This window comes from Eublepharis macularius, chromosome 2 (genome assembly GCF_028583425.1).
Source record: "Eublepharis macularius isolate TG4126 chromosome 2, MPM_Emac_v1.0, whole genome shotgun sequence".
Taxonomy (NCBI): domain Eukaryota; kingdom Metazoa; phylum Chordata; class Lepidosauria; order Squamata; family Eublepharidae; genus Eublepharis; species Eublepharis macularius.
This window is the reverse complement of record NC_072791.1, coordinates 153,529,808-153,551,047: the sequence shown is the minus strand read 5'-3', so window position 1 is coordinate 153,551,047 and position 21,240 is coordinate 153,529,808. Positions and strand designations below refer to the sequence as shown.

At 44.6% G+C, this 21,240-nt stretch overlaps 1 protein-coding gene across 1 annotated transcript; it reads left to right on the top strand.

The window, feature by feature from the left end:
- The first annotated feature begins 2,252 nt into the window (after window positions 1-2,252).
- On the top strand, window positions 2,253-18,406 carry GMPPA (GDP-mannose pyrophosphorylase A). The gene is made up of 12 exons (XM_054972801.1): window positions 2,253-2,458; window positions 5,875-5,972; window positions 6,125-6,228; window positions 6,904-7,096; window positions 8,178-8,237; window positions 8,410-8,540; window positions 8,960-9,094; window positions 10,348-10,445; window positions 11,740-11,786; window positions 13,996-14,088; window positions 15,468-15,636; window positions 16,302-18,406. Exons 1-12 carry the CDS (start codon window positions 2,419-2,421, stop codon window positions 16,400-16,402), a joined length of 1,269 nt encoding a protein of 422 aa, XP_054828776.1. The 5' UTR covers window positions 2,253-2,418; the 3' UTR covers window positions 16,403-18,406.
- Window positions 18,407-21,240: the final 2,834 nt, after the last annotated feature.

Sequence of the window (21,240 nt, the reverse complement as noted above, 5' to 3'; positions counted from 1 at the left end):
CTTCTGTGCCCTACATAATCCTTTATTTTTCACACGTACTCATGCAGAGTTCCAAAACCTCTTGCTCCTCCATAGTTTGTGTCTTCCTTTCCTGTATGAACTGCAAGATGAGAAATCTGGACTTACTTTCTCTAGGCATTTCAAAATGTTTATGCAAGAGGTATAGCAGACTTAACAAGTAACACTGCTGGCTTGCTAGGCACTGAAAGCTACATTTCGTACTACACATTCGGCTGTTGTTCTCTCTGTGATCTTCTGCAAAAATATCGTAGTACAGCTGAAAAGGTAAAGGGTAGATTCACTGTCCTCCAAGCTGAGAGGTAAGGACTGTGTTCAACTGGATATTAGCTATCCCTGGAGCTATGTGAATAAATTAAAAAAGCGATCTCAGGCAGCAAGTCCAATTTTGTACGGAGAGATTCAATGACATCACCTACCTGACCAGCCACTGCTTCATAAGAAGATGAAGCTTCCAGGGGATCAATCTGTTGTGATCAGCTGTCATGACACTGGGCAACCCAGATCCTATGCTGACCTGTGGCAATTGAAAGTCCCCAGAGTCATTGTTTAGAGCACTTTGCTCAAAGTATCTGGAAGACACTCTGCTTCACTCACCTTTCTGCAATGCTTCCATTGCTGATGTTTTGATGGCCCCACCCATCAGGAAGATCTCCACACAGATCCTACTGAAAATCCCTAGTGATGTCACATAGTGCCTTCTCTCTCATTGTTGGAGCCAGTAATGGGTCCAAGACTGTCATCAGGTTCAGGAATCAAAAGTAATCTTTGTTGCTGTTCTCAGCATGTCATCACAATAATTCTATACAAGGTAGGTGAGGCTGTGGTTCAGTGGTAGAGCATCTGCTTTCCATGCAGGAGGTCACTGGTTCACACCCAAAATCCAATTAAAATGATCAGGTTGGAGATGAAGTGAAAGATCTCTGCCTGAGACCTGTTGGTATTCCACCCACAGTAGCCTTGCATTCATCACTTCCAGAAGATAAGTTCCTATTGGCTGTTTGCAGGGACTACAGGTCAATTCTGCAGCCAGGGCTTTGCTGTCATTCCCTTAGCAATGTCGCCTTCTACAGGTGATAAGGGGCACCACAGCCCCACCCACCCACTGAGCTTGTTATTCCAAAGATATAAATAGTCCTTACTGACCATATCAGGAATTGTTTGAGCCCCACAGCTGCTACCCACCCTGTCCATGTGACACAGGCATGAAAGACAGGGAGCAAAAGAGTGGCATACAACCATGTGTCTTTATCACAGGCCAGTAACACCATGCATGTTTCTCCTCCCCCTCCCATACAGCTATATGATTGTTCAGTCTGTCCACAACACTCATAAGGCTAATTTCAAACCAGGGCTTAGCCTCAGAACAGATTCTGAGTTCCAGAACTCAACTCCAGAACATGTGAGTGAATAATAATGAAAACACCTCTGAGCACGTGCAAAGTGCTTTTTAAAAGGACGTTTCTCTTGGTTATCTCTGTCATATTTGTTTTTGAGAGAGGTCTTCCAGAAGAGATGAGCCAAGCTTGAGAAATTAATTTTGGAAATGGTTGTTGTGGATTTTCCGGGCTGTATAGCCGTGGTCTTGGCATTGTAGTTTCGCCAGCAGCCGTGACTGGCATCTTCAGAGGTGTAGCACCAAAAGACAGAGATCTCTCAGTGTCACAGTGTGAGCTGCTGGCAAAACGTCAGGAACTGCAATGCCAAGACCACAGCTATACAGCCCGGAAAATCCACAACAACCATCATTCTCCGCCTGTGAAAGCCTTCGACAATACAATTTTGGAAATGTTTATAATGACACTGATTACTGGCTCCCTGGCACTCATTGCTCAGAACAGCCTTGCCTCGGATTGCTCAAGAAGTGACGGCCTCTGATCTCCCCACCGTTCTCCCAAAGCCAGAGAGGTCATACTATCTGAATAGCAAGAGAAAAACATCTGCACATGCTCAGACGTACTCTCTTTAAAATAACTTCACATGGCTGACGGCTAAGCGAGAAGCTCTGCCTGTTGCAATCATGCTTGGGGCTCCCGCTCCCCACCAACAGGCTCCGCTTGACCTCTCCCCCGCATTGCAATCGCTGCCCTGCGCCGCCGTGCCCGCTTCCCCCGGGCGGGCGCAAGCTGCCAACGCGCAAGCAGGAGGAAGAGCTGCCCTCCCTTACACCGCCCTCTCCTGGAGCCCCGCCCTGCAGCCACAAGCTGGCTTTGCTGTGACGTGGCGTTCTCACGTGCTCGGAAGAGGGACTCGGTGTTCGTCGGGGCCGGGAACCCGGGGAAGCGTTGCCAACCCGCGGTGTTTTTTTCTGCCGCCCTCCCACCCTTCTGGTCCATCCGAGGAGGACGGACGACGCCTTCGTTAAGTTCCGCCCCTGCTCTGTTCCAGGCGCCTCACGCAATGCTGAAAGCCGTGGTCCTCATTGGGGGCCCCCAAAAAGGTGAGAGCCAGCAGTATCCAGCGCCGCCCAGCTGTTCCCCACCTGATTCTGTTTGCAGTTAGGCCTCCACGGTCATCTTGTGTGGCCCCGTTTGACTCTTCCAGCTCCGTAAAGTTCAATCCGTTTTTAAATTGATGTTTCCCTTTAGGGTTCCCTGTAGGGTTGTGTAGAAGAGGATGGGGGGGGGGGGGGACACGCCGCTTCACTTTCTGGAGAGGAGAAGGAGAGAAATGATGGAGTGCAGCTTTCGTCCTGGACGCCTGTTCACAAATTTGTGTATGGGAGACTGTAGTTTATAGGGGAGGGAAGGAGGTATAAGCATGTTCTAAGGCAAACCGTCTTCTTCCAATGTTGTCGTTGTTATTTCATCTTTCTCACTGTGACTCAAGAAGGATTACACAGTGCAAGTGAAGTACAATGTAATTAACAGCTAGGACATTCACTGAGTGAAGTACAATAATAAACAACAGGACATTCAGTGAGAGATACAATAGGGAATGGTAGCAGAAAATTTGAAAAAAGCATAAAGCCAAGGAGATGAAATCTTTCCTGAAACAAACTGTAACATGTTCAGCAATGTAGAGCATATCCACATCAGCAGATAGTACCCAATGGCGTAGTCTATAGCCCCTGTCCCTTGCTAAGGCCTCTGAGCTATTTCTTATGACAAAGCCCTATAATCTGGGTAGAAAACCCTCCTGAATAATTAAATTTTGCATAGGTTGCAGAAAGCCAGGAAAGTAAGAGTTTTCCTCCTCTCCTCAGGCATAATAAGGTAGAGGCTACCGCAGAGAAAGCATGTGTGAGGGCAGCTGTTGATTTTACCCAACTGCAGGGTGGTATCTGCAGAAGGTTGTGTAAAGAGTGAATCTTGGCACTGAAAACAAGTTCTGGGGCTGAACTTTGAAGCAAATGAAGCCCAGCTTCACTTGATGCCTTTGCATTCTCCCATTGTTCAAGCCTCTGTACCTATGTGCTCAGGCTCCTCAGAATAAACTACATAATATTTCCCCCCTCCTTCCCCATAGACGCTTAAGCTACTTCATGTACAGCCTTTTATAATTTATATTCAACATTATATTCAATCTTATTATGTTCAGCGTATTAGCTTGCTAACAATTGATCTATTATTTCTTATGTCATTCTCCTTAGTTTGCAGGCACATATTCAAAAAGACTTTTCCATTTTTGCTGAAATTCTTGGTTTGATCTGTTATGCATATAAGAAGTTAATTTTGCAATTTACACATATTCATACAATTTATTAATCCAATCAGTCATGTCTGGACAAAATTCTGCCTTCTATTTTGTTGCATATACTACTCTCACCGCTGTCATCATATATTTAAAAAGTTTGCTATGCTCCTTTATTATATTACTTGGTAAAATATTTAATAACATATTTTTTGGGCCCAGCACAAAGCAAAATTTCAATATCTTTTGCATCTTCTCATATATTTCTTTACAATATCTTCTTGCCTTTTTATGTGACCATCACATATGATACAAAGTTGCATCCATACACTGGTATTACGCTTTCTGCTATAATCCTTACTAGTTTTTGCAATATCCTTAGGAGTAATATACCTTCTAAAATATTTTATTCCAATTTTCTCTTAACGTTTAGCAATCCTTAAATTTAATTTTTTTAGTCCATAAGTTTTCCCATTGCCACTTTGGTGTAGCGGTTAAGAGTGTGGGACTCTAATCTGGAGAACCAGGGTTGATTTCTTACTCCTCCACTTGAAGCCAGCTGGGTGACCTTGGGTCAGTCACAGCTTCTAGGAGCTCTCTTAGCCCCACCCACCTCACAGGGTGTTTTGTTGTGGGGATAATAATAACATACATTGTAAACTACTCTGAGCGGATGTTAAGTCATCCTGAAGGGCGGTATTTAAATCGAATGTTGTTGTTGTTGTTATCGACTCACTGAAATATTTTCACCAAAGTTTTGCATCCATTTAATCATACAGTTTTTGATCTGTTCTGATTCTGTTTCATATTGCAATAAGATTTTATATACTTTTCCTAACCTTTTTTTGGGCTTGCCACAGAATAGTTGTTCAAATATTGTTTTCTCTCTTAATCGTTGTCCTTCTTTGGATGGTTGTTCTTTAAGCTTGGTCACTAGTTGATAATACATCAACCATGGGATGTTCTTTTCCTGGACTTGAATTTCTTCCCATGTTTTTATTTTACCTTGGTTGTCCATCATATATTCATAATTAACTGTCTATTTTATTTCTTGTAATAATATCATAATAGGCATCTGTTGGTCATATCAGTGGCGAAATTGGTGTGCTTAATATATTTCTGCATTGAAACCATATTTTTAGTAACCCGTCTCTCACAATATGGGGTCCATCTTGTCTTTGAATGGTTTTTAGCGATGTCTTAATCCATAAATAATTATGAATTCCTTCCTTAGTATCAGTTGTCTCCAATTTTATTTGTCTATTGTTTGGCATCACCTCAGCTTTTTTTCTCTTGTAATATTTTAAATATTATCCTAGGTTTCCTTCTATTCTATACAAAATCATTTATACTTTTCTGCCACATCAGGAATCACAGCAGAGCAGTCTACGTAACCCAAATCATGATCAGTGGCTTATTTATTATAATTTTTTTAATTACTTTATTTATACCCTTCCTTTCTCTGCAGTAGGGACCCAAAGCAGTTTACATTGTTCTCTCTTCCATTTTTTCCTCACAACAGCCCTGAGAATGTGTGACTGGCCCAAGGTCACCCAGCAAGTTTCCATGGCAGACCAGGGAATTGAACCTACATTGCCCAGATCCTAATCTGTCACTGTAGGAGGTTTTTTTTCCCAATCAACATTGGCTCCCAAAAATGTTCAGGGCAATAATATATATGGGAGCCAGTTTGGTGTAGTGGCTAAGAGTAGTAGGACTCTAACCTGGAGAGCCGGGTTTGATTCCCCATTCCTCCACTTGAAGCCAGCTGGGTGACCTTGGGCTAGTCAGAGCTCTCTGGAGCTCTCTCAGCCCCACCCACCTCACAGGGTGTTTTGTTGTGGGGATAATAATAGCATACTTTGTAAACCGCTCTGAGTGGGCATTAAGTTGTCCTGAAGGGTGGTATATAAATCTAATGTTGTTGTTGTTGTTGTTGTTATATGTGGGTATATGAATATTAAATACAAGCATTCTGTGGGAAGGAGATTCTTATCTGGAGCTAGATCCCAGTGCTGTGGAGGGGAGTGCCTGGATGCATCTTGCTTCCCCCCTTCTGATTACTTCATGAATGGCAGTTGGAGGGGGAAGCTCTCCCCTGGAGCAGGATCCAGGCATCTTGGAAGGGTAGCATTTGCAAGCTGGTTGCTCTTGTCTTAGGGAGGGAGAATTGAGTTGCAGTGAATGTCAGCCCTCTGATTCTGTGACCTTTGCCTCCTGCAGGGACTCGCTTCCGGCCCTTGTCTTTTGAAGTACCCAAGCCCCTATTTCCTGTAGCAGGGGTGCCTATGATTCAGCACCACATTGAGGCATGCACTAAGGTAATGACAATGGTGAGAGGAAGGCTGGGGTCATTATATTCTCTTCAGCTCTAAAGTACTATAAAACAAACAAAGACTGAGAGATAACCTCTCTTGGGCAGAGCCTGAGGTGACTTCTGGTGTTATTTCACATTGCTTCTTGTCATTGATAGGTTCCTAACATGAAGGAGATTCTCCTGATTGGGTTCTATCAGCCCAACGAAGCCCTCAGCCGCTTCTTGGTGTCAGCCCAGCAAGAGTTCAAGATTCCCATCAGGTGAGTACCCTCTTGAGAGCTGGCATGACATAGTGATTAGTGTTAGAGTAAGGGCTAAACCAAACATTATGGTGGCCAAAGGCCCAACCTATGGCCACTGACGTCATTTTAGAGAATGTAGCCATTTAAAAAATGCTACAAGGGCCCAGTCCTGACCAGGCCTATAGCATGGTGGCACCATACAATCTCGTTTCCCCCTGCACTTTTTCAAGTGCCAAAACAGCCCCCGATAACTGACTCAGCCTTCACAGCCATTTCTAAACAGCTAAATTTTCCTCTAAAATGGTGTTGGCTGCCTACAGGTTGCACCCATGGGCACCATAACATCTGTTTTGGCTTTAAGACCTGGAACAACTGAGTATGAATCTCTGCTGTGCCTTAAAAATTTGCTGTGCCAGTCACAATCTCTCGAGCCTCACCTACCTCACAGTGTTGTTGTGTGGATACAGTGGAGGAGAGAACAATGTGAAAAACTGTTTTGGGCCCTGATCAGACAGATACAAACAATAAATAAATAAGTTTGGCCAAGGCAAGGAGAGGGTAAGGAAGAGCTTCAGAATGAGCCACTCAGATCCTGAGTTTCCTGACTGAGTCCCAACGAACGCTTTGTCAACTCGTTAGCCTCGGCATGGACTGTTCCTCCTGCAAACAAGGCCGTTCTATCCTCCTTTCTAGGTATCTACAAGAATATGCAGCTCTTGGCACGGGTGGTGGCATCTACCACTTCCGGGACCAGATCCTCTCGGGTAGCCCTGAGGCCTTCTTTGTGCTGAACGCTGATGTCTGTTCCGAATTCCCTCTAGAAGAGATGCTAACCTTCCACCGGCTGCGTGGCAATCCCGAGACCTTCCTCATGCTAGGCACTACGGTAATGGGCAGCCTTGGTTGGAACAGGAGCCCTGCTTGGGGAATGTAGGGGAGGATCAGCTGTGGGGTTCAAGTCTGTAATGTTAACCACTTTAAACATTAGAAAGTGCTATATAATCTTTAGAACGACCAGTGGCTAGAGTGTGACACTAGGTCCTGAGGGACCCAGATTCAAATCCCCGCTTGACCATGAATCTCACTGGATAACCACGGCGATACATCCTTGTCTAGCCTAACCCACCTCTCTGAGTTGTGACGATAAAATGAGGAAGGTAGACCATATAAGCAGCCCTGAGTTGCTTGGAGGAAAGTGGGGAATGGGAGCGGGAACCCTGTGATGCAAGGACTGTTGTTGTCATCGTCATTATCATCATCGTCTCTACTTTACAAATGAATGGCCAAGGGTAACTTGCCTGAAGTCTCCTCTGAGTTTATGGTGGAGGCAAGATTCAAATTAGGGACTTCCAAGTTCATAATTTAATCTTTGAGAGCAAATTCACCTAAGCTTTGTAAAGTGAAGGTAGAAATGCCATTTTAAATCCCCTGTTCTGTATGACCATCAGTTAATATAGAAACAAGCACATTTCAACCTGCTTTTCTGTTTTTTGCGTTATATATTTAGATGTGTACCCTGCTTTTTTCCCCAGTGAGGACCCAAAGCAGCTTATGACCCTGATCCTTCCCTTCTCCATTTTATCCTCACAGCAGCAATATTCCTATGAGATAGGTTAGGCTCAGAGAGGATCACTCAGCAAACTTCCATGGCAGAGTTGGGTTTTGAACCTGGATCTTCCAGATCCCTATCCAACACTCAGAATGTCGTGCTGGCTCTCACATGCATGGGCACAGGGCTGGAAAGTACTTCAAGTGGTATAGGTGGAGTCTGCCTTAGCTTATACACTACGTAAGTTCTCAGATCAGTAAAGATCACATATCTGTTGTCCTTGGCTGACAGCCCTGCCTGGGCTGCAGATGGCAATCCCTTTCCGGCTTCTGGTCAGCAGTAAATTATTGATCACCTAACGCCCCCTTCTTTCAGCCCACCATACTTCTCCTGTGTCAATGATTTTATTTCTCTGTAGGCCAACAGAAAGCAGTCTCTGAACTATGGCTGTATCGTGGCTAATGCTGACTCTCATGAGGTATGTGTGGGACCAGAGGGAAAGCTAGGCAGGGAGTGTGTCCTAGTGGGCAGCCACATCCCTGGCATGCCCTTACTGGCACCCGGACTGCTCCTTTTGGGTTCTTAGCTCCAGGCAAAGCAGTTTCCAGTAGTGTGTGGCAAACTCCCAAGATGACACCTTTCTTCTCCAGGTCCTGCACTATGTGGAGAAGCCCAGCACTTTTGTTAGCGAGCTCATCAACTGTGGCATCTACTTGTTCACGCCTGCCATCTTCCGGCACATCGGTGCCGTCTTCCAGCGTAACCAGCAGGAGCTGCTTCTGTGAGTATCTTGACCAGCTCCTGCCTTTGTGCCCTTCCTGCAGCAGCAGATCACTCATCTTCATCTCTTTCTCTCCTCCCCCCACCCGTCTCTCTCCTTCCTACATTTCCTTCTTCCCCTCCTGCCATCACTTGCCCACCTTCAGGGGCTCATACATTGGGTAAGTTCCAGTCTCTCCCTTCATTCTGCATGCTCTTCACCCAGGTGTCAGTGGGGCTCTGCTTTGTAGGCCCGGGGCACGTAGGCTTAGAAAGGGCTTTTTTGGTTCCCGTCACCTGGGGAAGCATCACTGTTTCCATCCTCAGTCCTCAGTTTGCGATTTCCTGTTCAGCCAACCTTTCTTTTTGCTGCTAGCTAGGCATTATCTTTCCAGTGGGCAGTGCTGACTCCCTCATTCTTACTTTCTTCCATCCCTGCAGAGAGGAGAATGCCAATGGCTGGCAGCGAGCGGAGGCCATCAGATTGGAGCAGGATGTGTTCACAGCACTTGCTGGGCAGGGACGCCTCTTTGCTTACAAAACAGAAGGTTTCTGGAGCCAGATCAAGTCTGCTGGGTAAGGGGGAGGGAGAAACTATCTGATATGAGCCTGGATGCTTTCTGGCGTATGAAGGAGGCAGGGTGTAATTCTGAGCAAGTCTGTGCATATTCTGTGTGTATGTGAGATGAATTTATTTATCATTGTATTTACATATTTTTTGTCGTGGTGGTGACTTGCCTTTAGAATGCCCTCCCCATTGAAGCTTACCTAGTGCCTACCTTACTTTCTGTTAGATACCAGGACAAAAGATTTCACGCAAGCTTTTAACTAAGGAGTTCCTTCTTTTTTAGCTGTCTTATGGTTGGCTTCTAGCTTTCATACTATTTCATCAACATCATTTTAGACTGCTCTGTTTTAAACACTTTTATACTCTGGCTTGCTTTTATTGGCTGTTTTTATTGGTGATGTATTGTTTTTGTTTTTATTCTCATTGACTTGATTTGTGTTTACTGTTTTTATTGTGAGCCTGGTCTGAAGCAGGTCTGAAGAGGTGGCATACACATCTTTTAAATAAATAAAACACAACTTCATGTTGAGGGGGATGGACACTAATCTCAGGTTTTTCTTTCATGATAATGCTCCACAGCCTCCAGCCTGCATAACGTAACCCATTTTTCTTGTAATTTCCCCCACCCCCCAGATCTTGCCAAAAAGAATTTCAAATTAATAACATGGTTCTCAGAAGCAGCATAAGTGGGCTTTCTTTATTCTTATCCTATTTTCGAACTTAGTGTTTATTTGTTTACTTCGTCTATGTCTCACCTTTTCCCCCATTGGGGACCCAGGGTGGCTCACATCATTCTTCTCCATTTTATCCTCACAACAACCCAGTGAGGTAGGTTAGGCTGAGAGTGTATAACTGGCCCAAGATCACAGGCCCCAGTGAGCTTCCATTGGAGATTCAAACCTGGTTCTTCCGGATCCTGGTCCAACACTCTTACCATGACACTACACTCTCTGTTAACACATCTTAATTGGGTTTGTCACATGGATGGCAAGAATCCATTTTGGGGGGAAAAGGAAAAGAATTTGTGCATCTTGAGGCAGAGTTGGGGAGGAGGGTAGTAGAATAGGATTAGGGGAATGTTGTCTGCAGAGAGAGAGAGAGACCCCATGCCTGTCCAAGGTAGAATCAATGCTGCTTGTTTTAGGTTTTGGGTGCCTTTAGGATGGCCTCCAAGACTCTGTCTTGAAAGGTAGTCAGAAAATACACATCCTGTTTGGTGATGGTGTCAGACATAACACGTCTACTTGGTTTACTTTGCTAGGTCTGCCATCTATGCCAGCCGCCTGTACCTGAGCTGCTACAGCCAGTGCCATCCTGAGAGACTTGCCCAGAACCGTACTGGTGGGCCCACTATCCGAGGTATTGGCTCCACCCCCTCCCCCAAATCCAGACACATTTTGTTAGCAGATACACAAGATGCACAGTCTGTGCTCCAAAATTAAAAGGAACAATCCTCTTCTCTGGCAACATATCAACAGGATCGCTGAGGCCAGAGCCTGGGTTTGTAGCTCCATTTCCAGGGGTCTTGGGCCATGTCTGTCTATTTCAGCGCAGGAGCCTGTTGCTCCATATTCTGTGATGGCCTTCTTAAAAAGTTTCTATGGACCAGATGCTATTCTTGTCTCTGTTGCTTTTGTTGCAGTGCTTCTGAAGATTTAATAGATTTCATTGGATTGATTGAGTTTTCTTTCCTACCTTTCCATTATTTTGTAGTCACTGAAAAGTTCAAAATGTATTGAACATTAAAACAAGGACTGTAAAGAAGTTGTTCAGGTTATCAGAAACCAAACTGAATTTACAGTGGTAAACAAGGTTATCTGGTATTTGAAGGATATTAATAACAACAACAACAACATTCGATTTATACATCACACTTCAGGAGAACTTAATGGCCGCTCAGAGTGGTTTACAAAGTATGTCATTATTATCCCCACAACAAAACACCCTGTGAGGTGGGTGGGGCTGAGAGAGCTCCAGAGAGCCCTGACTAGCCCAAGGTCTCCCAGCTGGCTTCAAGTGGAGGAGTGGGGAATCAGACCCGGCTCTCCAGATTAGAGTCCTGCACGCTTAACCACTACACCAAACTGGCTCTTATTGAGGATGTTTGGCACAAATCCCTGTACAAAGTGTTCCACAACAAAAAAGACACTGTTTCAAGTAGAGAGACCCATCAACTCTAAAGGAGGAGGGACCTGAGGAGTTGGTCCTTCAGATTAGGAAACTATATAGTTCTCTTTGAGGCATTGGGATATAAAAGGAATGCCCTGTCTTTCCTCATTCCTCTCTTCAATCATCCTTTCTTCTCTGAAGTAGGAGAGATCATTATCCTTGGTGCCAGAACCTGCAAACATATTATACTTGGGGGGAAACTTCCTTTAGCATGTGTTCCTATAGGGTGGCTGGATTGTAAAGGAATCTCTAGCAGCCTGGTCCAGAATCAGCTATAGGAGAGGGATAAGGTAATCCTGAACAGAACATGCCCAGAGACCCTGGTTTGGGATAGCAAAGATACTTGGCCTTGTAGCTGGATGCCCATGTGGTTTTAGAAAAGCACAATGCTTTTCACAAGGATTTTGGTGGGCCTAATATTAATGCTCAACATCCTGCAGTTAAGAAGAAAAACCAGTTCTGTTACTGTTTCTTTTCCACACAGGGAATGTCTACATCCACCCAACAGCCTCTGTGGATTCAACTGCTGTGGTAAGTATAGTGGTATAATGTGCCCAGCACATGGCTTTGAGTCCTAGGGGCTGTATTTGGGCTATCTTGGGTGAGGTCAGAAGCCTAGAGACTGTGCCCCAGGCATAATAGAGCACGTGTATGAAATAACAACCTCCATTCCAGTTCACTGATGCCCTTTGTGCTGTGTTGTATATCAGAGAGCTAGAAAACATTGAGGGAATGATCTCTCTGGCAGAAGTGATATGGGTGTAGATACTGGGTTCTAAGGGTGTATTATGGGGAGGGTGTATTATTACCGACCTGATCAAATCCTTGAGGTTCTTGAGATGGAGAAGGAAATAGTGGAGGTGACTAAAGGAGATAATGTGATACTGGGGTGATTTCAGCTGCCCTCACCTTGACTGGGTAAACAAGTCATTGATGTAGAAATGAAATCCCTGGACATCATAAATGAGTGTGCACTGGAACTGTTGGTCACAGCACCAACCAGAGCAGCAGTGATCTTGTTCTGGGTTCTGAGTGGGACTCCAGACCTGATTGAGAGATGTCAGTGTTGTTGCACCAGTTGGGAGCAGTGCCAGAGTGGTATTAAGTTAAGCATTGTAATGGAAAGTTACTTCTAAAGTCCTAAACAGTAACCTTTGATTTCATAAGAGGGAACTTTACAAAAATGAGGGGAATAGTTGGAAGATGAAAAGGAAACACAAGAGAGTCAAATCCCTGGATGCTTGGAGTGTATTTGCACTGACACTAATGGAAGCCCGGATAGTATGCATTCCCCAGGTTAGGAAAGGTAGTGCTGAGTTTAAAAGAATGCTGGCTTGGCTAAAGATCCAAGTCAAAGAACCCATACAAAGGCAAAAAGGTTTTTAAAAAGTGGAAGATCTGTTCCAATGAAGTGAACAGAAGGAAGCACAGGATCTAGAAAAAGAAGTATAAGTTAATAGTTAGGCATGCAAAAAGAGAATTTGAAGAGCAGATTGCTGAAAACATCAAGGCAAACAGGAAACCAGCCTCAGAAGCATTTGGGCCTTTGGGTGACCAAGGAATAAAAGGATGGCTAAGGAAAATGGGGAGATGGCAGAGAAGCCATCAGTTAATTCTTTTCATTTGTGTTCACTGTGGAAAGTGGGTGGCATGTACCCAAGCCACAGCTATTATTTTTGAGGAAGGAGTCTGAAGAAATGAACCAAATCGAAGGGATGAGGGATGAAGTTCTAAATCTATTGTGGAAATTAACAACCAGCATATCTCCAGATCCTGATGGTGTACCCTTAAGGGTTCTTAGGGAATTCAAATGTGAGTGTTGATATAATAACCCATAAGTGTAACTTGTCACTAAAATCAGCCACTGGACCTGAAGACTGGAAAGCGGCAAATGTTACTCCAAGTTTTAAAATGGGAGCCAGAGGAGATCAGAACATTACAGGCCAATTAGCCTGGCATCCATCCCAAGCGAATTAGTAGAAACTGTGATCAAAGACAGTTGTTAGGCACGTAGAGGAACAAAGCCTACTGAGGGAAAATCAACGCGGCTTCTGCCAAGGGAAGTCCTGCCTCACCATCCTTTTAGAGTTCTTTGAGAAAGTGAACAAATATGTGACCCAGTAGACATAATATAGTTAGATTTTCAAAAGGCTTTTGACAAGGCACTTCACCAAAGACTCCTGAGTAAGCTTAGCAGTCATGGCATAAGAGAACAGGTCCTCTTATGGGCTAAAAATCAATTGAATGACAGGAAGTGGAGAGTAGGAATAAATAAACATTTCTCACAGTGGCAGGAATTAAGCAGTGGGGTTCCACAAGGATTGGTAGTGGGGCCAATGCTGTTTAACTTGTTTGTGAATTATCTGGAACTGAGAGTGAGCAGTATAGTGGCCAGATTTGTGGATGACATACTGGAGCTCAAGGACATCCATGAAATTGATGGCCAGTAGATTCAGGGCAGACAGAAGGAAATACCTCTTTGCCCACTGAGCGATAGGAGGATAAGTCTATTCTACTACTAGCCATGGTGACTAAAGGGAACCTTCACATTCAGAGGCAGTACACATCTGAATGCCACTGCTGGGAGGCAACGTCAGGGGAGGGCTGTGGCCTCTATGCCATGCTGTTGGCCCACCAGGGCAGCTGGTTGGTCACTGTGTGAGACAGGATGCTGGGCTTGATGGACCACTGGTCTGATCCAGTGGGGCTTTTCTCATGTTCTTATGCACTTTTCCTACAGCTAGGCCCCAATGTCTCCATTGGGAAAGGGGTAACAATTGGAGCTGGAGTGCGTGTGCGTGAATCCATCATTCTGCATGGGGCTTCTCTTCAGGTAGGTGCTGCTCCCAAGGGAGATTTTTAATCTCTGGGTCAAAATCTGTTTTTGGCTGAATAAAGAGTGGCAGGACACTAATCTGGGGAACCGGGTTTGATTCCCCACTCCTCTGCTTGAAGCCAGCTGGGTGACCTTGGATCAGTCACAGCTCTTCCAGAGCTCTCTCAGCCACATCAACCTCACAGGGTGTTTGTTGTGGGGATAATAATGACATACTTTGTTATAAACTGCTCTGAGTGGGTGTTAAGTCATCCTGAAGGATGATATATAAATCAAATGTTGTTATTATTATTATTATTATAAAATACACAGTTTTATTGCTCATGTATAGCTGAAGATCCAGACGCCTTCCTTTGAGCTACTGCTTCTCCAGAATTCAAACAGTAGTATTTGCCCCTAGGAAATTCATTAAAGGAATGGGATATTATTGCCACACATGCCGGGTTGGGATGAGCGGTACAATGTGTAGTTCCATGTAGAGTTTTAAAGGTGGTTTTTCTTTCCCAAATGCAGTGTTTGCTAAGAGAATGATGTAGGAAAGGGACTTTTAAATCTTTTCCTAACATGCCAGTTTCCCACTAAAGGCCACTCTCAAGGGCCTTAAAAAATTTTTTGAAGGATAAAAGCAGCAGGGGGGAGTTTTAACAAGCAAATGGCATGGGAGGAAAGGCTTTAAAAGCTCTCTCCTTGCCAAAATAGCAGCCCTAGTGGCTGTGGGGTTGGGGAGTGCAAAGCTACAGTTACTGCATACTTCAGCTTAAAATAGTAAATCAAGAAGTAAATCAGTCAGGGGAGTTTATTTCTTGGTAAACGCTAATTGTTTTGTTCATGCCCAGCAGGTGGCACTACAATACTGTAAAGTTTTTTTAAAAAAATCATATTCAGTGATTATAACTAGCAAGTTTCAAGCTCAGTGTTAAATGTGTGATTGTGTAAACCCGTGAAATAGGCTGTAGATTTTTGTGTATGGATGTCAACAGTCAGTGCAGCCGAGGCTGTAAATGTGGCTCCATTTCTAAGAATGGTAGGACATTTGCAGACTTTGAAGCCTTGTTGACTCCTTTTTTCAAATTTAACATACGGCACAGTCAAAAACTTTCCCTAAGCCATGAAGTTAGAAAGAAGGATGCACCAGGAACTGTTGTCCTGCTCTTCCTTGACTCCCTTCTACACACCTGTTCTTGGTTAGCACTTTCTCCATGTTCATGTTCATGCGAGTGCTTTTCCTTGCAGCTACCCTGGCTCCAGATTGCCATGCAGGGTGTGGCCAGCTTAGATAGAGTAGGGAAGCAAGCCCCACCTTCCTCAGTTACTGTGGCAGAAAGTCTTTGATTATGTGTGGGGTACCTCATCTATTTTCTCCTCACTTTCCTTAGGACCACACCTGTGTACTGAACAGCATTGTGGGCTGGGACAGCACCATTGGACGATGGGCTCGTGTGGAGGGCACCCCCAGTGACCCCAACCCTAACGATCCCTATGCAAAGATAGATAGTGAGACACTTTTTCGAGATGGCCGCCTCACCCCTTCCATCACCATTCTGGGTAAGCTTCTTCTGTCCCCTTTGCTGCAGTTCCCAGTAAGCTTCCTTCCCCTCCCCTCTATATCAGGTAGACCTTCCTGCCTTTATTTATATTTATATTTTGTTTTCCAGACAAAATTATCTCCAGCAATTAAAAATTAGTAACAGTGCTGGCAGCAGGAATTGTGTGCAAATGACAGTAAGACCCTGGCCCCTGCTTTCAGCCTGAAAAATGAGACACACGAGCGAAGGGGGGAGGGGTGAAAGTTAACAGGCATTTGGATCCAGCTCAGGCCAGACTGTTCTTCCACTGCGGCTTTTCTGACAGGTGATGGGGCAGTATCATTACCCAGTAGCCCTTGTTCCTGGTGGCTGGTGACAGGGGCCAGAATGTCCCTCTTTCCCTACTGCTGCAAACACAACTTGTCTGCTGGGAGGAGTGGGGGAACCTGCCTCTGTTCCCCACAGCTGCTCTTTCTTTAGCTGATAGCTGAGGCGAGGCTTGTCTTCCCTTGCTGTGGTGTTAGCTTGGGGTGGGGAGGGCAGGCAGTGGAGGTAACCACTGAGTGGCCCTTGGTGCAGCAGCAGATGGGTGGAGTGTCTTGCCGCTGCAGCTCTTTAAGTTCTCTTGTGAGATGATATTTTCTTGCTTTCTCGCTGATGCCTCTCATGTCCCTTCCTCGACAGGTTGCAATGTGACCATCCCTGCTGAAGTGGTCATTCTGAATTCCATTGTCCTTCCCCACAAAGAGCTCAGTCGCAGTTTCAAGAATCAAATCATTCTCTGAAGGACCTAGATGTAGCCTCCTGCAGCCCCCAAAAGGGAGGGCTGAGCACGTCCTAATGTGGTCGCATGTGATGACATCATCAGATCCACTCTCCAGACCCATCCTGTCTTCCTGTCTAGACCTGCCGTTCTGGCATCTCCAGGCCTACTCATGGACGAGGGAAAAGGAGTTTCTCTCTTGGGCTGCAGGCATTTGAAATGAGTCGTTTTCTCTTCATTCTAGAACTGCTGCAAATTCTCCTCTGAAAGAAGGAAGCCAGCCATGGCCTGAGGTCATGGTGCTACCTGACAAATGATGGAAGAAATGGTGGGAAAGGGGTTTAGAAACATCAGAGTTGTGGCATTCTCTCACTCACTAGACCACTCAGACACAATAGGGCATATCTGTATGACCCCTGCATCTTAGGAGTTCTCATTTAACACACCCAATTCCCAGCAGCCCCACAGCATCCTGGCTGATAACCCAGAGTTGGATGCAGATAGACTGAGGGCATTGTAGGGTCAGAGCAGGTGGTGCAGCCCATGTGGCAAAAAGACTAGCAGAACTCCCATAGTGTTGCACCCTTTAGCTCCCCCCCCCCTTTTGTTGGGCACTGCTTCTTCCACTGCAATAGGGCTCTAAACCAGCCTCAGAGGAAGCGGCCATACGGATGTTGTCTAATTTGTCAGTGGTTGCTTATGTCAAGGAACAGGGTTCCAGCCTTGGACAGAGAGGGGGGCAGCGTGAGAGGCTCAAAGGCTAGGTCTGCTTTCAGATAACTTCTGCTGCTGGGTGAAGCTTTGATCTTAAGGCTCCAATGGAATGTGGAGAAATGGTTGGGGGATCAACAGCAGCTGGATACGGCATGCATTTCTGGAGGAAAGGTGGGGGGGGTGTTAGCTTTCCATTAATTTCAAATAGTTTCCCACGAGGACTGGAGCCTGTGTTCAGCAGGTGCTTTGGGGATCAAACAGAATGGAGTCTGTAGCATGCAGAAGGTATCCACTTTGCTGTTAGGATTTGAAGGTGCGGGCACATTTCTGCTCTGGACTTTACCATCCGTCCCTTTCATAAAAGGTTGCAGAGACAGTGGTTACAAATAGATTAGAACGTTTTCTTAACATAATTTTTACAAGCCCTATTAAAATGGTAAAATCCAGTTTTCTTCGCCATCACTACAATGCCTTCTGTCATGTTGAATCTTCAAAGCGATGACTGCAGAATTATTCCAGTAGGAAGCCAAAGTCCCACCCTACATTACAGCTGTATAGTGAGGGCTGTAGTGGATGCTAAGGTTCAAAGTACATAAGTGCCTAAAGACAGCAATTGTATTTTATTTTATTCAAACATCTCTATCCCACCTTTCCATCCAATTAGGGCCCTAAAGGTAGTGCAAGGTCAAAAAGTAATTAAAAATCAACTTTAAAACAGTACATATGTAAAAACAGCAATCAAAATAAACAAGGAATTGCCACACAAAACAAAAAACAAACTTGACCAACTAGTGGAAGACAATGACAGAAGGAACAAATTAATCTTCCTAGGCAGAGAACTCCATAGTTTTGGTGCCATAACTGAAAAGGCCCTTTGTCATGTTTCCATCTATCTAGCCTCAGATGATCGAGGCGGGGGTGGAGGGTGAGGGACGACCCAAAGCAACTCCCTTTGCTGGGATCCAAGAGAGGGTTTAGGTCCGCATTCCTTCCGCATTGGCTGGCTCCTTCCAGTCTCAAGAATTTGAGCACACTGGTGAACCAACAGCAGCAGTGGAGGAAATGGTTGACCTGAAGTGAGGCTGTCACAAGTACAGGCAATTCCTGCAGGGAGTGGAATTCCATTTGCTCAGGTCCTGTTGCAATACTGTGTGATTGCCTTGGTCTTGACATTTAACCAATTAAAGACCTATTATGTGACTAGAGTTCCTTACTGGGAAAGAAGTAGAATCTTTTCCTCTTTGTATACATCCTGCATTTATAGGAATGAGGCCTGAGTAAATTCACAGTAATTAAAACCTTTTACACGTCAGCCTTCTGTTGCTTTGTGTTAGTCTAGGATTTGCTTTGCATCCCCCTAACTTGGCCTTAGTTAACCTTTGTTCCATGTAGCTCTACCAGGGGAGGACTGGCCATTTAACTTACAGGGAAAGTTTCCAGTAGGCTGCTCTGCTGGAGGGCCACTGGTGGTCAGGAGCAAGTAGAGCTACGACAGCATTGAATATCAGCTCACCAGTTGCCTCTTCCTGCACTGCAGCTGGTTGGTAGAGAAGGAAACGTCGAGCAATCAGCACTTTATTGATGCTGTTGGCTGGGTCTGAGCAGAGTGGTTTCTGCTGTGGTGGCTGGAAGGGCCACAGATGACAGCTTGATTGGCTTGTGCCTGGACCATTTTGACTTTGACCTGCTATATTCGGTATATATGTTTCAAAAGCTGGAAAACTCTGGAGTTGCAGGCCTCTGGGAAATGGGACCAGTGGCTATCTCATTAGTGTCTTGTGAGGTGAAGTGACCAGATTTGGTGTGGGCATCAATTATTTAATAGATGGGTAGAGAAGAGCTCCCCCCCCCCCCGCTTTTCAGCCCTCATGACAATCTTCGGAATGCATCTTATAGAACTCAGTGGGTGACATTGTGAATCAAGTTTGCCCCCTCATCTGCATAGCTCCTCCCTTGATTCTGTTGCCTGATACTTACTTTGTTTATAGCTTTCACATTGAGACTGAAGGTGGATTATTTTTATTTATTTACATTATTTATAGTCCACCTTTCTCACTGCAACGCAAGGCAGATGGCACAGTGTAAGTCAATATGATGAATGGCTGGGACATTCAATAAACAATACAATAGGGTAGGAATTACAGAAATTTGAAAACAAGCAGAAATCTGGTACAGTACTGAAACACTGCTGAGACAAAGCATAAGCAATTTAACATGACATATTTAATAATACGGAAATTACCCACGAGGAGCATACTTGCAGCATCAGACAGTACACAGAACTATAGTCAACAGTCCCTATCCCTTTATCAAAGCATTTCTCTGAACCATTTTATTATAGCACAGCCTTATTATCTGTATAAAATTCAGTTTTTTGTAATTTGCAGAAAGGAGAGTGAGGGCTTTCTTGACCTCTTCAGGCAGGCCATTCCATAAAGTGGGGGCCACCACATAAAATTACACAGTTTAAAACAATGCAATCAAATATAAGGAAATGTAATGGGACTAGGATTACAAAATTAGAAATACAAAAATGTACCAGATGTGATATGTCAAACAAAGCAGAAAAGGAATAACAAGAAGAAAGCATTATAGTAAGAGCAGGCTAGCACATACAATAAACAACACACACCATAACACAGCGGCATCGACTACAGCCCTGATTCCCTTTATAAATGCCTGCATGACCTGTTCTGTTAAACTGTAGTCTCATTCCTTTATAAAAATGCCCTTCCTAACTTCTTCAGGCAGGCCATTCCACAAGGTGGCTGTTAGTACAGAAAAGGTGTATGTGCAGGTTGTTTACCTTACCCATTTGCAGGCTGGTACCTTCAGATGAGTGAAGTTGTCTTGGTGGAGCATATCAGGAGAGGTGGTCCTGCATATAGGAGGGTCCAAGGCCATGAAGGGCTTTGTATGTGATAACCAGTACCTTGAATTGAACACGGTAACTGATAGGTAACCAATAAAGTCTCAGAGTCACTTTGGCATGGATCCATATGGCCAGACTGGCTAAGTCAACATAGTGAGCCATCTTCCAAGCTAAATGAACTTGTGAAAAGTGTTTTTGTGGCTGCATTGCTTCTCAACACAGCAATGCGGGGTCCAGTATAAATCCTAGGCTCTTAAGCAAGTCAGCAGGAGTCGATTGAACCCTGTCAAATGTGGGAAGCACAATGTCCCTCAAGTCTTTGGCCTTCCCAGCAGGTGTTACCTTTGTCTTGTGGATGTCAGGGACTTGCTTTGATATATATTGATGATTCCAGGACGAAAATCTAGCATGATAAAAGAGTTAAAGAAGCTTGTGCACAGGGAATCTTGCCTATCAACTGTCCTGGAATCTTGAAAGAGAAAGTAAGTGGAATAAAGGTTTGTGTAATTAGACTTTCATAAAACAGGTTGTAAAGTCCTCCATCAAAAGGCTTCTGCAAAAGGTTAAGTAGTTGTGGCATAAGCAGAAGCATCTTTTTGGGGATTAACAAGCAGCTGAATGATAGGAAATAAGGTAAGCATAAATGGTCAATTTGCACAGTGTAGAGAAAGAAACCACGGGGAGCCTCAAGGATCTATAATAGGACCTCTGCTTTTTAACATACTCATTAATGACTTGGGAAAGGGATTGAACTGGGGAGCAGCAAAATTTGCAGATGATAAATTATTCATGGTAGTTAAAGCTAAAGTAGATTGTGAGGAGTTCCATGGGGATCTTATAACAGTGGGAGAGTGGATAATAAGATTCAGTCTTGGTAAGTGCAAAAATGCATGTGGGGGGGGGGACCCCCTAGCTTTACATACTTCGGGGTTTGGTTTTGGATACCTTCATTCAGGAAACAAACTACTTGAACCTATTGATGATTATCCAGGCTATATATGATCTTGGCTAGTTTAAACAGGAAAGTGCATTAGTGGTCAAGGCCCTTCAGCCAATGGGGCCACCGAGAACGCTGGTCACAGCTTCAACCAAAGGTATCATGTGTTCTTTGCTGTCCTGTTTATTATTGCCCTTAGCAGCATTAAACTGATGCTGTCCAAATGTACCCATAACCCTCCCCAAACAATGCTGTTTTTGACGTGTGCTGTGGTTTGCTGTCATACATCCTAGGCAGGAGACACTAAAGTGCTCCTTCTGTGCATCTCACTCCCTCT